The sequence below is a fragment of the Pleuronectes platessa genome, chromosome 1, assembly GCF_947347685.1.
Source record: "Pleuronectes platessa chromosome 1, fPlePla1.1, whole genome shotgun sequence".
Classification (NCBI taxonomy): Eukaryota; Metazoa; Chordata; class Actinopteri; order Pleuronectiformes; family Pleuronectidae; genus Pleuronectes; species Pleuronectes platessa.
Window position 1 is genome coordinate 887,402 of NC_070626.1, and position 12,322 is coordinate 899,723.

The 12,322-nt window shown below is 41.3% G+C and overlaps 1 protein-coding gene across 5 annotated transcripts; it reads left to right on the forward strand.

Annotated features, from left to right (window-relative positions):
- The first annotated feature begins 630 nt into the window (after window positions 1–630).
- LOC128437770 (uncharacterized) lies at window positions 631–9,109 on the forward strand. 5 transcript variants are annotated; one of them, XM_053420043.1, is made up of 13 exons: window positions 658–681; window positions 2,520–2,678; window positions 3,170–3,320; window positions 3,722–4,451; window positions 4,735–4,912; window positions 5,273–5,413; window positions 5,746–5,901; window positions 6,154–6,246; window positions 6,454–6,555; window positions 6,733–6,825; window positions 7,341–7,390; window positions 7,810–7,918; window positions 8,400–9,109. In XM_053420043.1, the coding sequence occupies exons 4-13, from the start codon at window positions 3,736–3,738 to the stop codon at window positions 8,724–8,726; spliced, it is 1,965 nt and encodes a 654-aa protein (XP_053276018.1). In that variant the 5' UTR covers window positions 658–681; window positions 2,520–2,678; window positions 3,170–3,320; window positions 3,722–3,735; the 3' UTR covers window positions 8,727–9,109. The 5 variants fall into 5 exon arrangements, with proteins under 5 accessions (XP_053276004.1, XP_053276018.1, XP_053276026.1 ...); XM_053420029.1 differs by lacking the exon at window positions 2,520–2,678 and having other exon boundaries at window positions 631–681; XM_053420035.1 differs by lacking the exon at window positions 658–681 and having other exon boundaries at window positions 1,460–2,678.
- Window positions 9,110–12,322: the final 3,213 nt, after the last annotated feature.

Genomic DNA, 12,322 nt, shown 5'->3' on the forward strand with positions numbered 1-12,322 from the left:
TACGATAGACGGAGCATCGAATGCTACCGCCTACTGGCGCTGACGAGACGCGGGGCCGCCATTTTGGAGTGGTCATCCGCTCCACTCAGTGTAATCCGTTTGGCTGGAGCAATGAACTGTCAGCGCATTTAATTAATCATACCTCACTGAATACCACTGATTTTCATGTGTTTTTTTGTCATACGTGTAGCTATGATAAAGGCCACATGGTTTGGCGTGTTTTATTATTCAATACTAATTATACCAATTGTACGGTAATGTTAAATCATTACCACTCCAAGATGGCGGCCGTATTTCTCGCGTCCCAGGAGCCAATGCTCCGTCTATCTATAAGATGTCTATGCTCTAAACCCCCGCCGCTGCCGCCTCCCTCGCTCCCCCCCTTCACACAAAATTGTTTAAGATATCAAAGCTAAAATTGAGTCAAAAGGATAAATTCATTGATAACAGAAAATACAAATGGCCTAAAATTTCTGATCTTGTAGAAGGTTGGGTGTGTGGGTTTTTCAGTAGTGCTGTAGATTATACATGCACTTTGAAAACGGATGTTTTTGTAGCCATGTGGAACTTGTTTTTTGGTTGTTAATAACATGCTGTAACTGACTTATTGTTCTTTGTATTCATTCACAGGTGCTGTGTTATGTGGCCATGCAGATTGTGTGACACTATATTATCCTCAAGGTATGAGTTAATAAAACACTTCAGACTAAGACATTTCCACCATGCCCGCACATGCAAATATCCCTGTATTTATGTAGAGTGTCCTTGCACATTCACAACCTGGAAGAAACTTTTGACTCACATATATCGAGAACACAGAAAGCTAGAAACAGCAGTTGCTCAGTCAACTACATTCAAATGTCAGACGTGTGGTTGTGAAGAACTTTCAACTGAGAAAGATTACTTTAGTCATACTTATCAACATCTTAGACAGTATGAAAATGTAACTTGTATGTTTGAGGGATGTGCATTTCAGACACATGTATATGGTACTTTTAAGTCACATAAAAATCGTAAACATAATCCCCACAGTCTATCAGATTTTAAGGCAGGTGTAGTTAAGGTCACTGTTCAGTCTGCTAGTCCTGATGATAGGCCCACATCTTCTGCAAACATAGATGATAGTCAGTCCGATGCAGATACTGATATTGATTATTCAGAGGACCTTCCTGAAGTAGTAGAAAAAAAACTTGCCTCTGTTCTATTGAAATTAGAGAACATTTTTCATGTTCCATCTATAGCAGTAGATGACTTGGTTGAAGAGCTACACTACCTGCTGAGTACAGTGTCTGTGCCGATAACTAGGAGCAGGCTCTCAGATTTTTTCAAAAACAAAGACATTGAGGTTGATGGTGTTGTTGTTAATGAATTAGCTGATTTACTATGTAAATCGAATCCTTTGGTTAATGCACTGGGGAAAGGTGGTGCACTTTCTACAGCTTATAAGAGAAAAGAATACTTAAAAAAAGTGTTTAATGTTGTGGAGCCTGTAGAGTTTGTTCTAGATCAAAAAAATTGCAGGTCCTTTCAATATATCCCATTACTGCGATCGTTGCAGCAGATACTTGATTCTACTGAAGTGTTGAATAGAGTTATTGATACCCACAGAACACAGAGCAGTAACACTGACCAGCCTGAAAACCAGCAGTATCGCTCCATAAGAGATGGTGTGTACTTCAAGGAAAACCTGTTCCTCTCAAGTGATGATTTAAAACTTTGTTTAACCTTATACATTGATGACTTTGAATTGTGTAATCCTTTGGGCACGTCACGAAAGAAGCACAAGTTGTGTAGTGTATATTGGATTCTGAATAACTTGGCACCAGGCTCTCACTCAGCACTCACCTCAATTTATTTGGCAGTTTTGTGTAAGAGTGACGATGTAAAGGCATATGGATATGAAAAAATTTTGGAGCCACTTTTACATGATCTTGTTACACTAGAAGAGCATGGTGTGTTCATTCCAAAGCTTGGATCTTTTGTCAAAGGAACAGTGCATAGTGTAATTGCTGATAATTTGGGCGCCCACGGTTTGGCTGGTTTCATAGAGAGCTTTTCTGGGCAATATATTTGCCGATTTTGTACTGCTCAGAAAGTAGAAATACAGTCAAAGGATGTTCATTCAGGTGCTTTTTGTCTACGAACCAAAGAAATACATGAAGCACATCTGAAGATTGCACAGGATACTCAAAAGAATTGCTTTGGAGTGAAGAGAGCTTGCCCTTTAACTAAACATCTTCAACATTTTCACGTCGGCACAGGCTACCCCCCAGATATAGTACACGATTTGTTTGAGGGCATTGTCCCATTTGAACTAGCACTGTGTTTGAGCATTCTGATCTCGAAGAAGTTCTTCAGTTTGGATTCTCTTAACACGCGTATACTCAAATTTCCTTATAAGTGGAGTGACAAAAAAAATCGGCCTCACATCATACCACTTGCCTATTCCAGTAGGAAAACGATAGGTGGCAACTCCCATGAAAATTGGTGCCTCATACGTTTCCTTCCATTTCTCATAGGGGACCTTATACCAGAGGGTGAGCTGGCTTGGCAAGTGATACTAGACCTGAAGGAAATCGTAGAGTTGGTTGTGGCACCTGTTCACACGCACGAGACCATTGCGTACCTTGATGTCAAAGTGTCTGAGCACAGACACAGGTTGCTTGAGCTTATCCCAGGTGTGACGCTGAAACCTAAACACCATTATATCGAGCATTACCCACACTTGATCAGGTGCTTTGGGCCTCTTGTGGGTGTATGGACTATAAGGTTTGAGGCCAAACACAGTTTTTTTAAACAAGTAGCTCGACACACAAATAATTTCAGGAATATTGCACTTACTCTGGCAAGCAAACACCAGCAATTGATCAGTTATCACTTGCATTCATCCAGTCTCAGTGCATCAAATGTGGAAGTTACAAATGTCTCCATAGTCCCAGTTGATGTTTTGAATGAGGAGGTTGTATTGGCTCTCAGACTGAAGTATCCAGACATCAGTCAAGTGAATCTCACAAAGAATGTCACCACTAAAGGGATCAATTACAGAAATGGGATGTTTTTGGCATGTGGGTCAACGGCTGGAATGCCTGAATTTGCAGAGATCATACAAATATGTATAGTGAGAGATGAGTTGAGCTTCATAGTTCGTTTATACTTTGCTTGGTATCAGCACCATTTTGGGGCGTTCCAGTTGACATTGTCACCAGGAAGAGAGGTTGCCCTTGTTCAGCTTGAGGAGCTTACGGATTACTGTCCACTTGTGGCCTACACAGTCGGATCCAGACGTATGGTGACCCTGAAGAGACACATCGTCATTACAGGTTTGATTTAGTTAATTTACAGTGCCGTGTAAAAATCTTCAGTAACAAATTTGGTTTTAGTCCACCACATAAACTTTGTGGGTACTTCTCTGTACTCATGTCTGCTCTCTACTGACCTTCTCACTCTCCTAGTCTCCACTCTCTACTGACCTTCTCACTCTCCTAGTCTCCACTCTACTGACCTTCTCACTCTCCTAGTCTCCACTCTCTACTGACCTTCTCACTCTCCTATTCTCTCCTAGTCTCCTCTTTACTAACTTCCTTTGTTACCCTCCTCGCTGTCCTAGCCTCATCACATCTAGGCAATGACTGTGTCCTGACCATGTATTCTGCCTGAGTGATTGAATATTTGAATAACAAGACTAATACCTGTCTACTCTGTATTTCTGTATCCACCTTAGATTAGCAAAGCAGGATGGCAGCACGAGTAACCTTCAGAGTCCTCTTTGGAGGTGAAGAGGATGCAAGAAAACTCTCCATTGAATCCGGAATACCAAGAACTGTGGAGGACTTGGCTCTTAAAATCAAGACTTTCTTTGAAGTGACTGAGAAGTTCAGACTTCAGTACAAAGACAAAGACATGGATAATCAGTTCATGAATCTCTTGTCAACATCAGAACTTGAAGATAAAGGGACTTTGAAAGTGGTGTACATGCTTTGTGAGACAACCAGGTCCGCTCCACTCACGGAAGATGCCTGCTGCACAATCCCAGGTACTCCTTCCAAAGCCAGCTCTTCATCATTAGAACCAAATGATTCAGACTCCCACTCCAGCAATGATACCATCGTCTTGTCATCGCCTGAGACCCGGTCCTGCCCCTGGCCTAGACCCTTTGTCGTGCCCCGCTTCTCATCCTGTGCTGAGATTATGCTCCAGAAAGGAAATGATGAGTTCAAGGCACAGGGAACTGTTCTGTGTCCTACGCCGAAAGTACGCTCAGATATCCTTGAAGGCCTAGCTGAGGAAATAATAAAGCACACAGCTTACCCAAGGGATGAGCAATTAGAGGAAGTGGCAAAGGCTCTGATACAGTCACATCCATGTTTACTGGAAAAAGCAACACGAACTGGATACTGTGGCTGGAAGCATTACCTGAAGATAAAAATGATGAACTTCCGCACCAAGCTGAGGTTTGTGTTTTATTTAATGGGTTCTTTTTTTGTTGCTGTCCTAAGTACCAAGGCTTATGCTTTATATTTGTGCCAGCAGAGGGTGGAGCAAGATAGTAAATGCCAGTCCGACAGATTAGAAGTCTTGCATTTAAGGTCTTGTGCCACTTTGCACCAGCATAAATGTATGAAAGACATGGCGCTAAGGACAAAACTAAAATAGAGCCCATTGTGTTTAAATTGTGAAGCAATTTTTGATCGTCAGTGAAAGGTGCTGAAAAAATATCATTGTTCTTCTCCTCAGCCGAGCTGGACACCCCGAGGTTGCCATCAACTCTCTGAAAAACAAGCGAAGTGGCCAGCAGTCTCCAGCAGCCAACATCAAGAAGCCCAGGAAGGGAGATGTAAATTTCTGTCCGAACATCCCTAGTGGTGAAACAATACACAGTTTGGAGATGGAAAGGGTGGCTCTACTGATGGAGGTATAATGTGCAATACATATCTTACCTATCCATGATTACACCATGTTCACGGCATGGCCAGTATAAGAGCTTTTAACCCGTCATGTTTTTTGCACTATACTTCCTGTCCAGCTCAGCTCAAGCAGCCCAACAGTTCATTTTGCACAGCACTGGACACTTAAGCTGTTTTGTGGTTACTTTGCACAGTTCATTTTTCTTTATCTATTACGCTCAGTTTGGAAAATATTCTTACTCCCTATTCATATTGTTAATACTTCTGTTTCCAATTGTATTGTGTACCATTGCTGAGAGTTTCTCATCATATCTCGTTATACAAGTATCTTTACTGTATAATGACAATGACGTTTCATTCCATTTCAGGTAAAAAAGAAGAAAAGGGATGAGGCCCTCATCAAGGAAAAGATGCAGCGTACATTCTCCCTCAGGAGACAGGAGGTTCTCCAGGAGCCAAAGATTCCAGAGTTTTTCAATAAATGGCCAGCACTCTTTGACGTCATTGAGGCAAGTGTGAATCTGAAGTTTAGTAACTTGTGTATTCAATGTCACACATTGTCACACATGTGGTAATTGGTAATTGGAAAAAAGCTTAGCGTCGAGCCCAACCCAAACCTAAGTGCTTTACAATGGCTTTCTCTCATTCACCCAGTTAACAATTCAATGGCGGCAGCCAGCTGCTGTGCAGTGCTCTAGCTTTGCTCCAGGACCCTTTGACATGTGGACAGTCAGAGCCGGGATTTGAACCTCTGACCTTCGGTCTATGATTGACCCCTTTACCAACTGAGCAACAGCTGCCCCTGTTTAAGTCTGTGTCCTGTCTCTGTTGTCTTTTACAGATCAACTTGGAGTTTATGCGGCTGACAACTGTACCACTGACCTTAACATTTTTGAGGGAACTGGACCGCCTGACCGGCGACCTGATCAGGGTTTTCAACACTAAAGGGGGAGCTGCAGGGGAAAAAATCGGAGCCATGATGGCAAAGATGGAGAATGTAAGTATTTTTTTGGTCTAACCCAGGGGTGTCAACCTCATACGCCATGGGCCAAAATTAAAAAATGTGTACAAGTCAAGGGCCGGACTGGTTGTTTATTGAGAACTTATTGAAATTACATTTTGCTTTAATGGAGTGTAGTGAAACCAGTTGAGTTCAGGATGGTCAAGGAGGGAAATGTTAGTGGCTTGACATGCGTGTTAGTGTGTATCTGACACTGACCAGCATGGAATCATGCAATGTTTGTTTCAGAATCAAGACATCAACGTGAGGCGTGATTGCGTTTTGAGATGTCTCAGCATCTACCTCTGTGAAGACCTGGACACATTGGTCAAAGAATACGTGGTAAGTATGTCATCTTTCTGTCCTTTGTGCCAGATGTAATTAATTTCCCTCTAGGTGCGCCTGATAACATGTGGTGTTCATGAGAATGGGATGGGCATTAGGTCACATTGACCTTGACCACCAGTAGTTCGTCATTGGGTCCAATGGGTTGTTTGTTTTGAGTAAGAAATTCCCTCAAGGCAATGGTGGTAGTGCTGTCACTTGTAGGAAGTAAATCCAAATGGTCCGGAGGGGCCTGAGGTGAAGAGACGGGTCCTGGCACCTAAGCGTCTCCCATCTGCCAGCAACAATTCTGCCCCAAACACGAAGGTGAGTACACAGAAACTTGATAGTTCTCATAAAGCAGCAGTTATGTAATTGACACCCGTTTTGGAAATGTTATTTAGTAAGAAATGCCTTTCAGATTATGTTAGTTCGGTTTTAATTCTTGATTCTGATCATCTTAACTCTCATGTGTGAGTGTGTGTGTGTGTGTGGGGTCAACAGGATGCATGTTGTGGACTCTCAGCTTATGAGCTCCAACGCCTGAAGAACATCGGGGAGAGGGAAGCCTTCTTTTCGTCCTTGATGTTATTGCAAGTAAGTGGACATGTTGACTGGAACTCTAACCAACACAAGATTGATCGACTTGTCTCTCTCCCCCCCCCCCCCCCCCCCCCCCCTCTCTTTATCCTACCACACTTTGTCTGTCTCCCCCTACTCTCTCTTTTCTGTCTCCCTCCCCCTTTCTGTGTCTGACTATCTCCCTATGTCTCCTTCTTCTCTCTGTCTCTCCGTCCTTCCTTTTCTCTCTTCCCCTAGGTCTTCTCCCTCTCGGTCTGTCTCTCTCTCTCTCTGTCTCCCACACACTTCACACATATAGCTTTATTGTGTGTTACCTCCTATCACAGTGTAACTTCACACATACATAAAGCATGGGATTTTAAAAAGGTGTAAAAGTATGGCGAAATTGTTACTTCTCAATTTTTTCAACAATGAGGTTTACAAAGATAATGCAATTCCTGTCTTCATCCTTTACCATACCTTGTATTGTATTTAGGGCTGATATCTGTGGAGAGAAATAATGGGATAATTATTGTTTTTTCTGTCAAAAGGCAGCTGAGGATCTGAGGCAGACTATAAAGCCAAAGCCGGATGTGAAGAGGTAAGTCATAAAACAGTGTAGTAGTAAGGATACTTTGTTTTGTTTTGGCTGTTGGGGCTGATTCTATTTAGTAGAATGGGGCATTTGCAAGGGTTGATGGGTTAGGGAAGAGAAGGTCAGGATAGGAAGAGATTAGTTCCTTCTATTTGCTAACAGGAAACAGAAGGAGGTTAGGAGAGAGGGAGGACGGCATGAGAGAGGGTTGGATAGGAGGGAGGAGTAAACCTTACCCTATGAGAGGAGATTAGGAGAGATGGTGGAGGGTAGGAGTGAGGGAGCAGTAGGTTTGCCTCTTTCCTACTGTCCTTTCACCCTACTTTGGCTCTTTTGGGTATTGTTACTTTGAATATTTTCATAAACCTCACAGATTTTTTATATTTTTAAGGGATGTTTTGTTGACTCCATTTTTATTGTGGCAGGTCAAATGCTTCGTTGGATAAAGTGCAGTCTCTTCTGTCTTCCCGGAAATCCTTGCGTCTTAAGGAAGCACAAAACCTTAGCCTCAGAGTAGGACGAACCTATGAACATGTAAGTTGGTCTCTTATGTTTCATGTGCACCATTAAATATTCACTAAATTAAAGGATTACCGTAAGAGTATTAATTTTAAGCAATGAGACACGACATGCCATTCTTTACGGCACAGTTACCACAAACACGGTAAGGAATGGCATCTAGATTCTTTGACACAACCCTCATTGTGATCAACAATGCTCAAACACCACTTTTTTTTTAATCATATTTAAATAGTTTATGATCATTGAATGTACAACTCCATTTATACATAACTTGACTTTTTGTTTTGTTTTCCAGGCTTTTAGGGAGTCAAAGATCTTGAGGTCATTGTAACCTTGAACTCCATCGCATTCTCATGAACGCTATATCTACAGTGCCTTCAGAGAATTTTTTCAAATTAACACGCACTTGGCCTCAATGATGAGCTGCTTAGAATTTGGTGGTCAAAGGTGAGGGTGACACAGCTCATTGTTCTCTGTTCTCTCCATCTTTCAGGACATCGAATGCAGTGAGGCCGAGGCAGATGTCGCAGGGACAACCATGGCAATCTACACCGTTCAAGCTGAGGGTGATGATCATGATGGTCCTGGTGGACTCTTTGCAGATGTCGGTATGGTCCTGGAAGGGGTCCAAGTTCTCAACAACCTCCAAAGTATCAACCATGCATGCATAATGCTTTATGGGTTGGTCTATGCTCTTAATTTGAGCTATCCAAAAAACTTGAAGTATACATTCGAAGCTTACCAGAAGATCCTGATGGACCTGGAATCGTCCAAGCCTTCAGCCAAAGTACGAGCACTGAAACTCAAATTGCTCAGGTGACTCTTTTTTTGGGGTGGGGTGGTGATGGGAGGAGGAAGTACAGGAAGAGACCTATGTTCTACTACTATATGTTTAATGTTGTTGAGCCTGAAGAGTTTGTTCTGTCCTTTCATATCCCATTACTGCGATCGTTCCAGCAGATACAGATGTAAGGAATGTTGTTGAGCCTGTAGTTTGTTTGTTTGTTCTAGATCTAGAAAAAAGAGCAGGTCCTTTACTGCCATTGTTGGAGCAGATACTAACTTGCCTCTGTTCTATTGCAATTACAAAACATGTTTCATGTTCCATCTATAGCAGTAGATTACTTGGTTGAAGAGCTACACTACCTGCTGAGTACAGTGTCTGTGTGAAGAGAAGCGTTAATAAATTAGTTGAATCAACAAGGTGGTCTGATTGTATGCATCATTGAGATATTGTTGAATTTCAAACAAATACACAATCATCTTGAATAGGTAACCTAATAGAAAAAATCCATTGAATATGAATCATAAAAATAATGCATTATGATTAAATTTAAGCTTAATTGTTATGTATTTCAAAAACATACACAATAATCATCTTGAATAGGTAACCTAATAGAAAAATATTAATGGATATTAATCATAAAAATACATAAATCTAATGCATTTTGATTGAATTTAAGCTTAATTGTTATGTATCTTAAACACATACACTTTATTCATCTTGAATAGGTAACCTAATTACTATGTAATTCAAACAAATATACTTAATGTATTCTAAATGTATAACCTGAATAATATGCATTTAAATTCAATAAATTATATTAATACTGAATACATAAACCTGAGGAATATGCATTTCAAATGAATAGGCTTTATTACACTGATGCATATGGATCATGTAAAGTTTATGTGGTAGGTTTATGTTCAAAATATAAAAAATAATCAAATGGAACTTTGTTATTAATTAAATTACATAAATCTTAAAAGTTAGGGTTAAATATTTCTGTGAGTGTGTCAGGAACATTAAAACATCAGCAGAAGAGGCTGTGATTTCAGAAATATACAATTTATTTAATACGTACCAGTCAACCATATTGCACATTCCCATAGAACAAAATAAAATAAAACAAAAAGCACAATAATCAAACCAATAAATCAGAAAGAAACTAAATTTAAATAAGGTCAAATAAGGCAGCCCTATAAAACAAACTTGTTGTAGTTAGTTCACACAATTTAAACCAGTTTATCAAAATGTTTGAAAACATTGACAATCATAAAACACATCATTATGTCATACCTTTAATTCATTTAAAATAAAGCAGGGATCCACGCCGTCCTTATTGTCTTGAGAGCAATTACTAAAACAGGAAAAGACAACTTAACTTAATGTCACGCACACAATAGTGAAGACTCTGTTAATTGTTCCGGCGCATTACTTACAAGTATTACTCTTATGACTGAAGATTACAGCGCGCATTTATGCCGACGCTGATACAGTCTCACCCTCACGCACACAGCTGTACGCTGGCTCTAGGGACGGAATAAAGGTTAATATTTGCGGAACGTTTTCTGAGTGATCTCCGTTGACATTAAAGTTACTTTCAGCAAACTCACCGCAACAAACAATTTGTGTCCGCACCTGCTGCGGCCACGCTGCACTTACTCACACACACAGGACCGGCAGTGGAGAGAGAGAGAGGGCGAGAGGGAGCGCTACGATGTCCCTTAATAGACGTCGCCAAATCCCCGCAGCCTATAGGAATCACTGTCCTGTCGGATGAATTAAAATATCAGCAAAACGGGAAAAATAACACTGCCAAAACTCGAAAACTGTATTAAGAATTGACCCCTTACACTTGTAACGTGTCTTAAGATCTGTTGAGGATGTCCCAGCCAGGTTCGGGGGGTGGGTATCATTTGAGTTGAACCCATTTTTTCTCCTGTTTCTGGAAGAGGAGTCAGGATAGGAACATGTCTTTTGGTTCCATTAATTTCAGTAGTTAAGTTTAGGTTGTTCCCTTCAGGTTTTTGTGTTTGCTGCTTTGATGTTCGACCCTTCCAAATCTAAAGAGTTAACCACAAGGAAATTCTGGGACCGATCCCATCAGCGTCGCTTCCGTCATCGCTTTGCTCGTGTGTTTCCACAGGAGCTGATGTCCTGCGCACATGCAACTTCCGTCATACTCCCCGTAGACCGGCGGCAATGACACCGCGTAAAACCCACAGCGCGAGTGTGATGCGTTCTGTTGGAGTGTAACTCCCGCACTGTAAACAATTGTCATGTAAATGTATTTGTCTGTTTATTATTGTTTTAAATGAAATTCAACATAATTCAGCAGAGCGCGCAGACCGCAGAGAGCGCAGTGGCGCAGAGCGCACAGAGAGCGGGCAGAGCGCACAGGAGATCACTTACAAGAAATGAATAAACTTTCCAAATAAGATCCCAGAGTGGAGGCAAGGATCCACTGATGTGAGGGAAGCGGTCCGATTCTCTAAATGGATAAATACTACCGTGACCCCGGTGGGGGGTTCTGGACGATGTGTGCATGCGAATGGAAGGATGAGGAGGAAGCGAGGGTTCAGCGATTTCTATTCTCACACATTGGGTTATCCACAGCAGCAGCGGCAGAGTATCAGTGTATTTCCTTTATTAGTGACATCACAGCTGTCCCATAAGTCGCTCTTCACCTCCATCTCACTAACAAACACCTCGATGTCAGTGTCTGAAAGTTTTACTTCCTCTTCACATCGCTTGATGCCGTGCCTCCGTCAGGACTCGCGGTGGAAAACCATTGGTCAGCTTCATAATTTAATATTCGTGACGTGCTATGCATTGACCATTTATAGTAGAAATTGAGCGTGTGGAGAGCGGATTTGGAGTTCAGGTTTTGCGTGCGCACGGTTTTATATAAATCGGAATTAGCTTTGGCTTACGCCATTTCCTGCTTTTGGGCATAAGCACACTTTTAGTAAGAATCCTACGCACTCTTTTATAAATCCATCCCTGCTCGGCCCACGCAACACTTCCTCACACACACAGGACCGGCAGTGGGGGGAGAGAGAGAGGGGGAGAAGGGAAGAGTTAGGGGGTCCCTAAATAGACTTCGCCGACTCCCTGCAGCCTATAAGAATCACCGTCCTGTCAGGAACATTAAAACATCAGCAGAAGAGGCTGTGATTTCAGAAATATACAATTTATTTAATACGTACCAGTCAACCATATTGCACATTCCCATAGAACAAAATAAAATAAAACAAAAAGCACAATAATCAAACCAATAAATCAGAAAGAAACTAAATTTAAATAAGGTCAAATAAGGCAGCCCTATAAAACAAACTTGTTGTAGTTAGTTCACACAATTTAAACCAGTTTATCAAAATGTTTGAAAACATTGACAATCATAAAACACATCATTATGTCATACCTTTAATTCATTTAAAATAAAGCAGGGATCCACGCCGTCCTTATTGTCTTGAGAGCAATTACTAAAACAGGAAAAGAGAACTTAACTTAATGTCACGCACACAATAGTGAAGAATCTGTTAATTGTTCCGGCGCATTACTTACAAGTATTACTCTTATGACTGAAGATTACAGCGCGCATTTATGCCGACGCTGATACAGTCTCACCC